Source organism: Canis lupus, chromosome 11, assembly GCF_003254725.2.
Source record: "Canis lupus dingo isolate Sandy chromosome 11, ASM325472v2, whole genome shotgun sequence".
NCBI lineage: Eukaryota > Metazoa > Chordata > Mammalia > Carnivora > Canidae > Canis > Canis lupus.
The window spans coordinates 25,354,587-25,370,618 of record NC_064253.1 but is presented as its reverse complement, the minus strand read 5'-3'; the positions used below and the strand labels follow the sequence as shown (position 1 = coordinate 25,370,618).

The 16,032-nt window shown below is 42.5% G+C and overlaps 1 protein-coding gene across 4 annotated transcripts in view; it reads right to left on the bottom strand.

The window, feature by feature from the left end:
* The window catches only part of KDM3B (lysine demethylase 3B), a 76,535-nt gene that overhangs the window by 22,140 nt on the left and 38,363 nt on the right, over window positions 1–16,032 (bottom strand). For 3 of the 4 annotated variants that reach the window (XM_035696626.2, XM_049091830.1, XM_025433437.3), the window contains exons 8-11: window positions 13,536–14,772; window positions 12,426–12,627; window positions 8,010–8,224; window positions 6,945–7,097 (exon numbers count right to left, since the gene is read on the bottom strand). In XM_035696626.2, the coding sequence (XP_035552519.1) occupies window positions 6,945–7,097; window positions 8,010–8,224; window positions 12,426–12,627; window positions 13,536–14,772 (1,807 nt within the window). The remainder of the gene's footprint in view (window positions 1–6,944; window positions 7,098–8,009; window positions 8,225–12,425; window positions 12,628–13,535; window positions 14,773–16,032) is intronic. The other variant, XM_049091829.1, reaches the window with a different exon arrangement.

Sequence of the window (16,032 nt, the reverse complement as noted above, 5' to 3'; positions counted from 1 at the left end):
GACCATATAAACGCCACATTACATTGCTACTTTTCCTTTAAGCAACTATCTTCTAAAAAGATTATGGGACACCTGGGTGGCTCAGTGGTTGAGCATCTTTCTGCCTTCAGCTCAGCGCATGATCTTGGAGACCTGGGATCAAGTCCCACATCGGGCTCCCTCTCTGCTTCTCTCTGTGTCTCTCATGAATAAATAAAATCTAAAAAAAAAAAAAAAAAAGATTAAAAATAGAAAGTTTTTTGTTACTCACATATTTATCACACAGGAAGTTCTTCATTCCTTCAATGCAAATCCAAATTCCATTACTGTATCAGATTTTTTCCTGAATAACTACCTTAGAGAGTATGAATCTGCTGAGTATGACTTCTATCAGCTTTTCTTGATCTGACAAACTATTTCACTTTCATTTTTGAAAGATATTTTTACTAGGTATGATTTTTAGGTTAGAAGGTTTGTTTGGGGATCCCTGGGTCGCGCAGCGGTTTGGCGCCTGCCTTTGGCCCAGGGCGCGATCCTGGAGACCCGGGATCGAATCCCACGTCGGGCTCCCAGTGCATGGAGCCTGCTTCTCCCTCTGCCTGTGTCTCTGCCTCTCTCTCTCTCTGTGAATATCATAAAAAAATAAAATAATAAAAATGATTAAAAAAAAAAAAAGGTTTGTTTGTAGCACTTGAGAATATTGCTCCATTGTCTTCGAGTAAAGAGGGTTTGGAACAAGTTGGCTGTCAGTCTTACCTTTGTTACTTTGTATATAATGCCTTTTTTCCCTCCTGTGATTTTTAAAAATTTATTATTTATGATAGTCATACAGAGAGAGAGAGAGAAAGACAGAGAGAGAGAGGCAGAGACACAGGCAGAGGGAGAAGCAGGCTCCATGCACCAGGAGCCCGACGTGGGACTCGACCCCGGGTCTCCAGGATTGCACCCCGGGCCAAAGGCAGGCGCCAAACCGCTGCGCCACCCAGGGATTCCTGATTTTTTTTTTTTTTAAGATTTTATTTATTTATTCATGAGAGACGGGGGGGGGGGGGGGTGGGCAGAGACACAGGCAGAGGGAGAAGCAGGCTCCATGCAGGAGCCCAGGGTGGGACTTGATCGTGGGACTCGATCCCGGGACTCCAGGATCACGCCCTGAGCCAAACGCAGACGCTTAACCGCTGAGCCACCCAGGAGTCCCTCCATTCTATGATTTTGATTTTCTCTTTATCACTGCTTTTCAGTAGGATGGGTTATGATTTGGTTTGGTGTGGTTTTCTTAATGCTTCTTCTGTTTGAGATTCATTGTTAGATTTGTGGTTTTATACCTTTTTCATTAAATTTGACAAATCTATGGCTTTAGTTTTTGTATCTATCCTCCCAGTGTTTCTCTTTCTGGAACTCCCAACAATTACATGTTTGGTAAACTGCCTGATACCACTTGATAGTTCAACAAGGTACTCTTCAATTTCTAAATTTAAGTCTGTCTTCTCTCTGTGTTTAGTTTTGGATGGTTTCCATTGTTGGGTCCTTAAGCTCTATTCCTTCTGCAGTGTCTAATTGGCCATTAACCCCACCTAGTATACTTTCCTTGAAGTATTATTTTTCATCTCTACATGATTCACTTGGGTCTCTTATGTATTTTTCCTTTCTCTACTCATCATGTTCATGTTTCCCTTTTTGAAATATGTCTTGAAATATGTTTATATCACTTATAATAGCAGCTTTAAGGTCCTTTTATAGTAATTCTATCATCACTGTTATTTCTGGATTTGTTTCTATTGACTGTTTCTTTCCTCCAAATTACTGGTCATATTATCCTGCCTTTTTGCATACCTGATTTTTCTTTTATTTAAAAAATTTTTATTACTGTAGTTGACATAAAGTTGATCTGTTGAAGTAGTTTCAGGTGTACAACATAGTGGTTTGATGATTCTATACATTATGCAGTGTTCACCATAAATGTAGATGCCATCTGTCACCATAAAATGTTATACAATGTTATTGACTATATTCTCAGTGTCATACTTTTTATCCTTTTGACTTATTTTATCACTAGAACTTTGGATCTCTCTTTTTTTCTTTAAGATTTTATTTATTTATTCATGAGAGACACAGAGACAGAGAGAGAGGCAGAGACACAGGCAGAGGGAGAAGCAGGCTCCATGCAGGGAGCCCAATGTGGGACTCGATCCCGGGTCTCCAGGATCATGCCCTGGGCTGAAGGCAGTGCTAAACTGCTGAGCCACCCAGGCTGCCCAACTTTGTTACCTCTTAACCCCTCACCTCCCACTGCTTCCTTTCAAGCGATCACTAGTTTGTTCTATTTATTTATGAGTTTGTTTTACTTAACTCATTCACTCTAGTTTTTATTATTTTTTAAATTATTATAGTATTTTTGGAGAAATAGCAAGCAATAGAGGAAGAGCATGTAAGTGGGGGTGGGAAGGAATGGCAAAGGATGAGGAAGTGAGAATCTTAAGCAGGCTCCAAGCCCAGGGTAGTGCCTGATGTGGGGCTCAATCTCATGATCCTAAATTATGACCTGAGCAGAAATAAGGAGAGTTAGACTCTTAACTCACTGAGCCACCCAGGTGCCCTTTTATTATTTTTTAATTAAAAAAAAAATTTTTTTTAATGTAGTCTCTATGCCCATTGTTGGGCTTGAACTCATGTCCTCAAAATTAAGACTCACATGCTCGGGATCCCTGGGTGGCGCAGCGGTTTAGCGCCTGCCTTTGGCCCAGGGCGTGATCCTGGAGACCCAGGATCAAATCCCACGTCAGGCTCCCGGTGCATGGAGCCTGCTTCTCCCTCTGCCTGTGTCTCTGCCTCTCTCTCTCTCTCACTGTGTGCCTATCATAAATAAATAAAAATTAAAAAAAAAAAAAAATCAAAAAAAGACTCACATGCTCTACTGATTGAGACAGCTAGGTATTTTGTTTTTTAGATTCCACATATAAGTGAAAAACGTGTTATCTGTCTGTCTTAATTTCACTTAGTGCAATACCCTGCATGTCCATCCACATTGTTGCAATATGTCCTTCTTTTTATGGCAGAATTATTCTATAGTGTATATGTAGTTGTATATGTATATACACACATAACCCACACATATCTTTATCCATTCATCTATCGATGGACATTTGGGTTGGTTCCTTATCTTGACTATTGTATTTTTTTTTTAAGATCGATCTATCTATCTATCTATCTATCTATCTATCTATCTAGACAGAGAGAGAGAAAGAGAGAGAGAGAGAGAGAGAAGCAGAGACACAAGAGGAGGGAGAAGTAGGCTCCATGCCAGGAGCCCAACACGGGACTCAATCCTGGGACTCCAGGATTGTGCCCTGGGCCAAAGGCAGGCGCTAAACTGCTGAGCCACCCAGGGATCCCCCTCTCTTGCCTATTGTAAATAGCAATGCAGTAAACATTGGGGTGCATCTTTTTGAAATAGTATTTCCATTTTCTTTTTTTTTTAAATTTTTAAAATTTATTTATGATAGTCACACACAGAGCGAGAGGCAGAGACACAGGCAGAGGGAGAAGCAGGCTCCATGCACCGGGAGCCCGACGTGGGACTCGATCCCGGGTCTCCAGGATCGCGCCCTGGGCCAAAGGCAGGCGCCAAACCACTGTGCCACCCAGGGATCCCAGTATTTCCATTTTCTTTGGGTAAATACTCAGTAGTGGAATTACCAGATCTTTCTTATTTATTTATTTATTTATTTATTTATTTATTTATTTATTTATTTATTTATTTAATTTATGATAGTCACACACAGAGAGAGAGAGAGCGGCAGAGACACAGGCAGAGGGAGAAGCAGGCTCCATGCACTGGGAGCCTGATGTGGGATTCGATCCCGGGTCTCCAGGATCGCGCCCTGGGCCAAAGGCAGGCAGCCAAACCGCTGCGCCACCCAGGGATCCCCCAGATCACATTTATATGTTTAATTTTTTGAGGGACCTACATACTGTTTTCAACAGTGACTCTATTAATTTACACTCCTACCTATAGTGCATGAGGATTCCTTTTTCTTTACATCCTCCCCCAAAACTGTGATTTCTTAGCTTTTTGAAACTAGCCTTTCTGACATGTGGGACATAGTATCTCATTGTGGTTTTTGTCTGCATTTACCTGGTGAGAATGATGTGGAACATGTCTGCGTGTGTCTGTTGGACATCTGTATGTCTTCTTTGAAAAAATGTCTACATAGGTCCTCTGCCCATTTTTGAAGCAGACAGGTTTGTTTGTTTTTTTGGTGTTATCTATATAGTTTAGAAATTAACCATTTATTGGATATATCACCAGCAAGTATCTTCTTCCATTCAGAAGGTGGCCTTTTAGTTTTGTTGATGGTTTCCTTTGCTGTGAAAAAGCTTTTTATTTTGGTAGAGTCCCAATAGTTTATTTTTCTTTTGTTTCCCTTGCCTGAGGAGACATATCCAGAAAAATGTTGCTAAGGCGAGTGATTACTGTCTGTGTTTTCTTACAGGTGTTTTATAGTTTTGGGTCTCACATTTAGTTTTTAATTCATTTTGAGATTACTTTTGTGTATGGTGTAAGAGAGTAGGTACGATTTCATTCCTAGCATGTAGCTGTCCAGTTTTCCCAGCACCATTTACCAAAGAGATTCATACCTGATTCTTTTTTTTTTTTTCCCCCAAAGTCAACTGTATCCCTAGCTTTGGGCTCAAATTAATGACCCTGAGATCAAGAGTGGCATGAGCTAGGCAGGTGCCCCCAGATTATTCATGGTTGAATGAAGAGCTTTGTGACTTCAATGTTTCAGAGTACTGGATTTTGTTGTGATCCTTTAAAGAATGTTTGGTTTTAGTCTAGTGCAGTTAAGTAACCTGCAGATCAGTTTGATCCTTCCAAGACTTGCTCTACACTGTGTTATCTCCAGAGCAGCCTTTATTCTGGGACTACATTAATCCCACTGTCAAACTGTGACCCTTCTGGACTCTACTTTTCACTCTGGCTGGTAACAATACAAATGGTAAGTTCTGGAAATTATTAAGTCAGTTGCTTTCTGAATGTTCCTTTTAGGGCCTCACAGAATATCACCTCATATGTGTGCAGATCACTATATAGTAAAAAACTGAGGTGACCTCTCTGCAGACCTCTAGTATTCTCTGTGCAGCTCTACTGTCTTTAGCATACTGCCTCACTCTTAGACTCTCATCTCTGTCTCAGCTCAGTGAGATTGCTTTTCCATCTACTACAGCCTGGAAACTGCTTATAGGCAGTAAATTGGAGAAACTGTAGAATTTGTCCTGTTTCTTCCTTTCTCTTAGGGATCATAGGTTCATGCGGCCTGCTGCTCAAGGTCTAAAACCATGGTTTCATATATTTAGTCTGGCTTTCTCGTTTATGGCAAGAAGGCAATTCCTATAGAAGTTGACCTTTCATGAGCAGAAGTGGAAAATCTGATAGCTATTTAACACATAGTACCTAGTAGATGTCAGGCCCTGTGCTAACCACTTTAAATACACTATTTCATTTAATTTTCACAACACTGCTGTGTTTTAAAGATGAGGAAATTGAAGCTTTGAGGGTTTAAAAAACTAACCCAAGAGACCACAGCTGGTATAAGATTATATAATATATATAATATTAAGATTACATATTAAGATTATATATTAATATTAAGATATATAATAAGATTATACCAGCTGTGGTGAAAGTAGGTTTCAAATCCCAGTAGCATAAGCTTTAAACCACTGTATTCCAATGGCTGCACAATTATCTCTGAAGAGGGAAGAGTGAGGAGGTTAAGGGGCAAGAAGGTTTCTTGATAAAAAGTAAGATAAGGTGAGGACAGAAGGAAGCAAAAGATTATTCTTGAATAGCCATTTCTTCAAAGATAAACAGAGAAAACAGAGAGCCAATAAACACATGAAAAGATGCTCAACACTATTTATAGTCAGGGAAATGCAAATCAAAATCACACAATGAGATAGGGACTCCTTCCTAGCCACTATGATGGTTATAACCAAAACGGCAGACAATAATAAGCTTCGGTAAAGACGTGGGTGGGGGGAACTGGATCCCTCGTGCATGCTGGTGGGACTATAAAATGATGTAGCTACTTTGGAACACGACTTTACAGTTCCTGAAAGGGTTAAACACAGAACTGTCATATAACTCATCAATTAAACTCTATAGCAAATACTCCAAAGAAACAAAAACCTATATTCACACAAAAACCTGTACACAAATGTTCATAGTGTACTTTTCATAATAGCTCAAAATGGAAACAATCTACATGTCCACCGACTAATGAATAGACAAACAAATGTAGTATATATCCATACAATGGAATATTATTTGGCAATACAAAAGAATGAGTTAATGATATGTGCTATAACACGGATGAAGCTTTAAAATAGTATGCCAAAGTGAAAGAGGTCAGTCACAGAAGGCCAAATATTGTATGATTCCATTTATACGACACGTACAAAACAGGTAAATCTACAGAGATGAGACAGTAAGTAGATTAATGGTTACTAAGGGCTGACAGAAAGAGAAATACAGAGGTATTGCTGATGCGTACAATCTTTCTAGAGCAACCACAGTGAAATATGATAGTGGAAATGGTTTCAAAACCTTGAGAATATACTAAAAACTTTTGAATTGTACACTTTAAAAGGGTGAATTTTAGGGCATGTGAATTATACCTCAATAAAGAAGTTATTAAAACACACACACACACTCATACACACACACACACACACACACACACTCACACACACAGCAAGGGAAGGTAAAGAATAACACTTCTTGGCTTCTTTTAGCCTGCTGAGTTAGGCTGGAATACTGGCAATTGTTAAAGGCCTCACAATGCAACAAAAATGAGTGAAGCTAAGCAGTTCAAGAGGGGGCACAAACCCATTCTGGCTTCAAGTCCCATACCTCCAATGACAGGTTACCTTTAGAATTGAACAGGACAATATTTGCTCACCACTGCGTGGACGGCTTTTTCTGAGCCTGTAACAGTCAAGGCAGACCCCAAATCCACATTTGCGACAAACCCAGTGGATGTTGAAGAGAGTTGTTTCACATACATCACACATTTCCCGTACACCACGCACTGCTCGCTTCCATGCCACTTTCTCTGGTGGAAAGAGGAAGAGAAATAATATTGGCATTGATCATCCTGAACAACAAGCAAAAGACCCAGACCCACTGACTGCTACTCGAACTGTTTTGTCCAGCAGAAAAACTCAAAAATGCAAGAAGTTAGTGCTTCTATAAATATGGGATGCCTGGGTAGCTCAGTGGTTTAGCACCTGCCTTCAGCCCAGGGCCTGATCCTGGAGTCCGAGGATGGAGTCCCGTATCGGGCTCCCTGCGTGGAGCCTGCTTCTCCCTCTGTCTATGTCTCTGCCTCTGTCTCTGTCTCTCATGAAAAAAAAATAAGTAAAATCTTAATAAATAAATAAATGTATGTATGTATGTATGTATGTAAGAGAAACAAAATGGAATTGCTAACATTTCTGAACAAGTGTCAGTGAAAATAAATGCCATGTTGTTACTTAAAATAATGTAAAAATTTCGATTTGGGGGAGTTGGAAATAAGAGGACTCTTCACTTGAAGTGTAGGGAATAATTTCATAGTATAATTTTCCTTGGCGTAGAAATAGGGTACAGTATCTCACAGACATAGAAATATCATAAATGTTTGAATAACGGTGGGTTCCAGGTGTGAAACATGGTACCCAGTAGTGCTTCATTTATTCACAAACCATGTAATATCACTTACTATTATAAAGTGGTTCAAAGCAAACTGAAAATATTCAGTGACCCAAACCCAGACAGGGATCAAGGAAGGAATGAGGTCTGCTGGATAGTTAGGGCTTCAGATACTTTTTTCAGATACTTTTAGTTTGCTACAAGAAAACTCTTGTCAGTCTTAATTCATCCACAGAAAATTCCATCTGCCACTCCTTCCACTCCTCCTTTAAGCAACAGAAAATGAAAGTTCCCAAGTAGGAGTGCCTGGAAAACAAGCAAGAGGGTGTCTTACGGTGTGGCTCCACCATCATCATGGCCTCTTTCTCGGACATCACCAGCTGGCAGAACTGGTCCCCAACGTTGGCCAGGATATATTTTGAGGTTTCTAGGTCTATCCCTTCTGCTAGGGAGGAAGAGGGAATCCACAGGTTCATGGCATCAGGGTCACTTTGCTGGGGACTCAGAAACCCCTCCACACGGAGTACCCCCTTCCGAGTGAAGATCAACCTGAGACAGGAAGGTAGACAGTCAAGTACATGCAAACTAATACACACCTAAAACCCTAGGAGCTAAAAACATTAAATGAAACTTAAAAGGAATCAGTGTGTTTTAAGAATTTTCACCCTAGAGGGATCCCTGGGTGGCGCAGCGGTTTGGCGCTTGCCTTGGGCCCAGGGCGTGATCCTGGAGACCCTGGATCGAATCCCACGTGGGGCTCCCGGTGCATGGAGCCTGCTTCTCCCTCTGCCTATGTCTCTGCCTCTCTCTCTCTCTCTCTCTGTGACTATCATAAATAAAAAAAAAAAAAAAGAATTTTCACCCTAGAGCGTATCTGGCTGGCTTAGTCAGAAGGGCATGCAGCTCCTAATTTTGCGGTTTTGAGTTCAATACCCAAATTGGGTGTAGACATACTTAAAAAAAAAAAAGGCATTTCCACCCTATTTGACCAACATAGTATGCATTCTCTGCACTAGCAGAAAGGTTTGTGAACACTTAGTTATATCTGGATTCTTTAAAAAGCTACCCTCAGAAATGTTTTTCAGTTTCTTTACTTGCCTGTTCCACCTATACACCCATACCACTGAACGTGACCAGAGGAAAATAGCCATGTTCACTGTCACATTTGAAATTCATGTCTATCTATGTCAAGTGAGCCCTTCATTTTGCCTTACAATCACAATAGTTTCCTGGTACACACTCCCTCTTCTAGGTGCCTGTTTCATATCTTCACTTCTCATTTCTTTCTTTTTTTTAAAGATTTTATTTATTTGAAAGAGAGAGAGAGAGAGACTATGAGCGGAGGAAGGGCAGAGGGAGAAGCAGAGTCCCTGCGGAGCAGGGAGCCAGATGTGGGACTCAATCCCAGGACTCTAGGACCACAACCTGAGCCGAAGGCAGATGCATAACTGACTGGGCCACCCAGGTCCCGTTCACCTCTCTCTCTTTTTTTAAAAATTTTTAAAAAAGATTTTATTTATTTATTCATGAGAGACACAGAGAGAGAGGCAGAGACACAAGCAGAGGGAGAAGCAGGCTCCCTGCAGGGAGCCCAATGTGGGACTTGATCCTGGGACTCCAGGATCACACCCTCAGTCAAAGGCAGGTGCTAAACCGCTGAGCCACCCAGGCATCCCCCCGTTCACCTCTCTTTTCTAACCTCTTTAATTTTCCCCATGAAGACCTGGCAATGTATTCCACTGAGAAAAATACAAAAAGCCAGAAAAGATATCCCCAAGTCCTCATCACCATACTACTGGGCCTTCCTGCAATTGGGCCCATGTTCCATTTGACCTGCTGCTGCTTCTGCTGCTAGGAATGAGCTAGATTCTAGACAAGACCAATCTCTCCACCTATATCTGGAGACCTATCCTCTCCACTTGCATGGGCATCATACCATATATTCTCTTTTCCCGGCTGAGCATAGAACCCGATGTGGGGTTCGATCCCAGGACCCTGAGACCATGACCTGGGCTGAAGGCAGATGTTTCACCAACAAAGCCACCTAGGCGCCCCTACAGCAACATTTCCTCAGTTTTCTATACTGACTGTCACCAGTTCCTCTTCTCTTTTCTCTTACTCTACTCTAGTCAGGCTTTCCCTCACCAACATAACCAAACTGTTTTTGAAAAGGTCATATCCCCCATTAAATCCAATGGTCACTTTTAGTTCTCATATGGCCTGACCCAGTCCCCAGTATTTGCCATAGTTCATTACTCCTTCCTAGAAATACTTTCTTCGCTTGCCTTCCAGGATACATCACTGATTGTTCTTTCTCCATCTCCTTTACCAGCTCCTTCTCCTCTTTCCTGTCTCTCCACGTTGGAGAATTCCAGGATTGGTCCTAGGAATGCTTCTCTTCTCTACCTACACTTGGACTCCTTCAAGGTTCTCAAGTAGACACAGCTTTCAATACCTGGTGGTATCCAAATATTTAACCTCCTGCCTGGACTTTCCCCTCAACTTGAAAGTCAAGTTTCCAGCTGCCCTTTCAATATCTCCATCTAGAAATCTAATAGGAGGCTCAATGGCTAAGCATCTGCCTTTGTTCGGCTCAGGGTGTAATTCTGGGGTCCTGGGATGGAGTCTCACATCAGGCTCCCTGCAGGAGTCTGCTTCTCCTTCTGCCTGTGTCTCTGCCTCTCTGTCTCTCATGAATAAATAAAATCTTAAAAAAAAAATTTTAGAAACGTAATAGGCATCTCAAATTTAACATGCCCAAATGAAAAGTTCCCATTTTCTTCCCCAAACCTGTTTTCCCCCAAGAAATCTTATCAGTAAATGGCAATTCCATTCTTGTAGTTTTTGGTCAAGAGCTGTAGAATCATCTTTGACTCCATTCCTTCTTCCAAACTCCATATTTAACCCATCAGAAAATCATGGGAGTTCTCCCTTCAAAATATATCCTTAGGGGTGCCTCAGTAGCTCAGTAGTTAAATGCTCGACTCTTGGAACTCTTGGCTTTGGCTCAGGTCACAATCTCGGGGTCGTGAGACCGAGCCCCATGTCAGGCTCTATGCTAAGCAAGGAGTCTGCTTGAGGTTCTCTCCCTCTGTTCCACCCCAATAAACAGACAAATAAAATCTTCAAAATATGTCCTTTAAAAAAAATAAAATATTTTATTTATTTGACAGAGAGCGAGTGAGCACATGCAGGGGGGAGTGGCAGGCAGAAGGAGAGGGAGTATTAGGCTCCCTGTTGAGCAGTGAGCTGGATGTGGGGCTTGACCAGGACCATGGGATCATGACCTGAGCTGAAGGCAGACAACTTAACTGACTGAGCCACCTTCTCAAAATGTATCGTTAATCCAATCAGACTCATCGCAAGGCAACCATCATTTCTCACCTGGATAATTCCAACAGCATCTTAATTTCTCCATGTTTCTGCCTTTGCCTCAACATAATCTATTCTCAAGAAGGTAGTAACAGTGATCCTTTAAAACATTCCTGTCACTCACCAGCTCAAAACCTTCAATGGCTTCTCTTTCAGCACAAAAGCTAAAGCCCTCAGGAGTATTCCTTTAAAATATGGACCTATCATTAACTCTGTAACTTCAATTCCCCCGGCTCCCACTCTATCCTTTAGCCACCCTAGCTCCACAAACACACCAGGAATATTCCAGCCTCAGGACAGTTGCTCCTGTTGTGCCCTCTGCTTGGAATACTCTCCCAGAACAATGTGTGGATTACTTCCTCACCTCCTTTAGCCTTTACTCAAATCTCACTTTCTCAAATCATCCTATTTAAACCGTAGCCTCTCTAAACCTCTCGTCACTTCAATCCTGTTTCCTGTCTTTATTTTTCTCAGTTATTATCAGGTAACATGCCATATATTTAATCTTTCTCCCTTTATCATCTGCCTCCTCAGTAAACCTCTTAAGGGATGGATCTTTATGGTTTTATACACCACTTAATCCTCGATGCCCACAACACTGTTCAGTAAATATTTGCTGAATGAGTGAATCCACATGAGGATAAAACATTTGGATTTATTTTAAAAATTAAGAATTCTTTAAAGATCATTTAGAAGAAATTTGTCTAATTTATCAAGCAGAAGAAAAGTGACTATATATCTGGTGTCTGTTAAAAGCAGGGGATATTCTCAGGATTTTCATCAGTTATCTCTATTTCAAAGACACTTATTATCTTCTAATCTTCCTTCCCCTTCTCTTGGAGACTCAAGTTACTCTAGCAGCAAAGAGGAATAAGTGGTCAGACAGATAGATCCATATTACAATATGGCATCCTTCTGCTTATACCATTTTCAAATGGAGCCCAAATTAGGAATAACTCAGTGAAGCTCAGGGGCCAGCAGCTGGGACTGTTAACTTCTGTTCCTTAAGGACAAAGCCACCAAGTCACTTTACAATCCAAACACCTGAGTGACTCCTATGGCAGAGCCTCAGTGAAGACTCAGAGCAAAGCAGTTAAGGAAAAGATGTGAGACAGGCTGGGATGTCTGGGTGGCTCAGTGGTTAAGCGATTGTCTGCGTTTGGCTCAGGGCATGGTCCTGGGATTGAGTCCCACATCAGGGTCCCCACAGAGGAGCTTTGCTTCTGCTTCATCCTCTGCCTCTCTCTGTGTCTCTCATGAATAAATAAACAAAATCCTAAAAAACCCCATGTGAGACAGCCTTACAGGTTCAGAGAAAGAGCAACAGTTATGTATCACTAATGGAAACTGGGAAGGAGATGGAGATGGGTCTGGGTACCTCCGGAAGTGAAAGAAGCGGCAGGCCACAGTGGAATCATCTTGCTCCTGTTCTTTAAACTTCCGATACCGCTCCAGGCGGCACTCCCGACACTTGTGCAGGTGAGGGGCTACATTGATGCATGACCCATCCTGCAGGAAAGGCTCTCCGGACTGCTTCAGCTTCTTTACCTTGCTCACATCTTTCAGCACTGACTGGCCAACTGTGACAAGGGAAGGAGGAGAAACAATTGGTCATGAGTGGTATTAATAAGACCCAATAACATGATCTTCCCGGAGATGAATTCTTGTTCTGACCTGGCTCACTCTTCCTTGCCATGGCTGGGCTTGTGCCTATCGTGTTCATCCTTGACAGAAAGGGAGGGAGGAAAGAGGCTTCAACTGGAAGCTAAGGACCATGGAGAGAATTTGTGGCAAGGGCCCCATTACAAGGAAACAACTCTGGCATGGGTGAGGAAAACCCAAGAAGGTAGAAGGAAGCCATTTGCCTCTAGCCTCTGGGGATATGACTGTTTTACTAATCAACAACTCCTATGTCCCCACGGGACACCAATTCCTGATGTTAACAGTTACTTTTACTATTAGACTTTCTCTTAGATACTTGCGCTTACACAATTCTGGACCATAGCTTTGCATAGGACTTAATGGCTTTTGGAAGAGGTGTTAAAACCCTATATATGTAACAGAGTGAAGCAATATGAGGGGTGATTCTTTTTGCTTAAACAAGTCTATGGGGAAAAAAAAGTCTATGAAAGGCTGCTATGTGAGAATAAAATCCAATACTCCATAATACCTCTAAAGTAAATTAAAGAAGATGAGCCAAAGAGAAAAGAAAAAGGGTTGAGAAAAACACCAGGAAAGAGCTCCTGACCAGAAGGAGTACCAAGGCTCCTCCTTTGTGGAATTATCATTACACAGGTAGATCTCCTTCTTTAGTAAGGATGCTGGTTAGATGCAATCCTGCCCTGAACCAAAAAGTCTGAGGTGCGGCCTCTATTGGAAGAGGAAATTATAGAACTTTCCATCAAAGAAAGGACTTCTGCCCAAGAGCACAAAAGGCATTAAAGGCTAGTGCCAGAGCCAAGCCAATGGATAATCCCAGCAAGATCACCTTTTAGGGGGGCAGTCCGCGGCCGGCCCTTTGGAGCCTGCTTCCCTTTGCCTTTGCCCAGCAATAGCTCAGCACTTCGCTCCCCATTGGGGCCCAACTTCCCCATCAGGTGCTCTGGAATCCCCTTCAGGCCAGTCTTGGCCTGCAGCTGCTCCTCAGAATCGCTCAAATCCGACAGGTCACTGTTGGTACTGGAGTCCGAGTCCTGTCTGCAAGCCAAGCTTCGTTCATCCAGTGAGAACCTTTTCACAGCTTCAAAAGGAGCTTTGTTCTCCTGTGAAAAATCTGCTGGGGAGGACAGAAAGCTGCCTGAGTGCCTGCCAAAGACGTTACTAAAGGTTTTGAGGAGGGGATTGTCCTGCTGCCCAGGCCCCACAGTTGGCCTCTCCTCTGTGGGGCTGGAGGAGAGAGTAGGCATCTCAATGGGCTGGGTGAGGCTGCTGGTGGGCGAACTGGAGCGGCCATTCCCCATGGCAGAGAGGCTGGGACCCCCGGTGGTAAGAGCTGAGCCCAGAACACCAGATACCAGTTTAGAGGAGTCAGTTGTGATGAAGAGGGTTTTCTTCTTTGCTAAAGATGCCGAATCTGTAGAGGAGTGAGCCTCGGGCCAGCTGGGTGCTGCCTTAGAGGTGACTGTGGTAGCAGAGGAAGAGCTACCCGATGCCTGAGATGCAAAGCTGCTGAAAGGGCTATGTTCAACTTTCTCCACAAATGCCAGGAAAGGGTTAGAGGGCTCTTCTCGGGACAGTTTAGGGGGCTGTAAAAATAGATTTTCATGACTCTCTGGGGTGCGGGTATTTAGGAGGCTCCGTGGGAAGGCTGGCGTGAGGGTGGGCATGGACTCTGCAGGCACCTTCCGGTCCACAGAGCTGCCAGCCTTAGAGCCCGATTTAGGGTCTGCTCCAAGAGTGGATCTGCCTTTACACAGGCTCTCAAGGCTTTGTTTGAATGAGTCTCGACTGGAGGAATCATCAGCCAAACTCTCTGAAACGGTAGTGAAGTAGTTACTGGTAGGTAAAGTTTGGGACATGCATTGAAAAAACAAGTTTTTAGAGAGATCAGAGTCTTTCTGAGACTCTGGTGCAGAGCTACAGCCAAAAGAGAAGCCCAAAGGTTTGTTCTCTGTGGCTAGAACCCCATTGGACTGGCTCCTTCCACTTCCAAAAGTTAAAGGTTGTGATGAACTTGGGAGAGGTGCTCCAAATCCAGAAGACGCCAGAACAGTATTTCTTGAATTCTGAAAAAAAGATAGCCTGAGTTAGTGATGCTGGTTTTTCTGGACAACCTTATTGTTTCTTCCCTGGACCTAGGCCAACGTTTCTTGTGGGTCAAATCAACTTTTCTCTCCTACAATTCCATGAAAATTGCTCTTATAACTACATTTCACCAGCATTAGGCAAGGAACCTGCCACAGACCACACAGAGGGCATCTTTTAACAAGGTGAGCTAGAGATAACAGGATGTCATTCATCCTGCCATTCCTTTGGTTGTTAGCCAAGTGGCTGTCAAAGCACTAGGAGGCTGTGTAGGCTTCTTAGTTTCTATGTGGAAATGAAAACACTACCAGGAATTGAAAGAAAGGGTTCTTGAATACACAAACATGAGCTTTCATTGTGACATGCATTTGGTGGCCCTGTAATATTAATTTACTTCAATGATCTCAGCTATCATCAAAGTTCTGATTTATTTAAAAGTTTTGTTTTGGGACATCTGGGTAGCTCAGTGGCAGAGCGTCTGCCTTCAGCTCAGGGTGTGATCCTGGGATACGGGATTGAGACCCACATCGGGCTCCTTGCAGGGAGTCTGCTTCTCCCTCTGCCTGTGTTTCTGCCTCTCTCTCTGTTTCTCACGAATAAATAAATAAAATGAAATAAAAGTGTTTTGATTTATTTAAATTAACAGCCCATCTTACAAAAGTGACTTCAGTCCCATGACAATGAGGAAAAATATTCTTTATTAGTCTGAAACTCCGCAAGATGGACCATGTCAGATTTTGGCCATTTGAATCCAAATCAACCTGAAAGTTGAGTATTTCTTTCAATTAAAGTTAGACCTAAGGATGTTAAATTATAGAAAGCACACTTATGAGGTGTCTAGGTGGCTCAGTCGGCTAGGCATCTGACTCTTGATCTTGGCTCAGGTCTTGATTTCAGGGTTGTGAGTTCAAGCCTCGCTCAGTGTGGAGCCCACTTAAAAAAAAAAAAAAAAAGAAAGAAAAGAAAAAGGAAGAAAGAAGGCATACTCATTACTGAACTCTTTTGTTATCATTAGATTCCAAATAGCCTCCAAACAGTAAAACGGTAGATACTCCTACATCCACCAAACAAAAGCATTCAGCTTAACAAATTAGCTAATGAAAAAACATTTTCCTTTTTTTTCACCTTGAAATTGTTAACTTCTGCATGTGGATAAAAGGTGTGTAAAAAGGGCAGGTTTGGGATCCCTGGGTGGCGCAGCGGTTTGGCGCCTGCCTTTGGCCTAGGGCGCGATCCTGGAG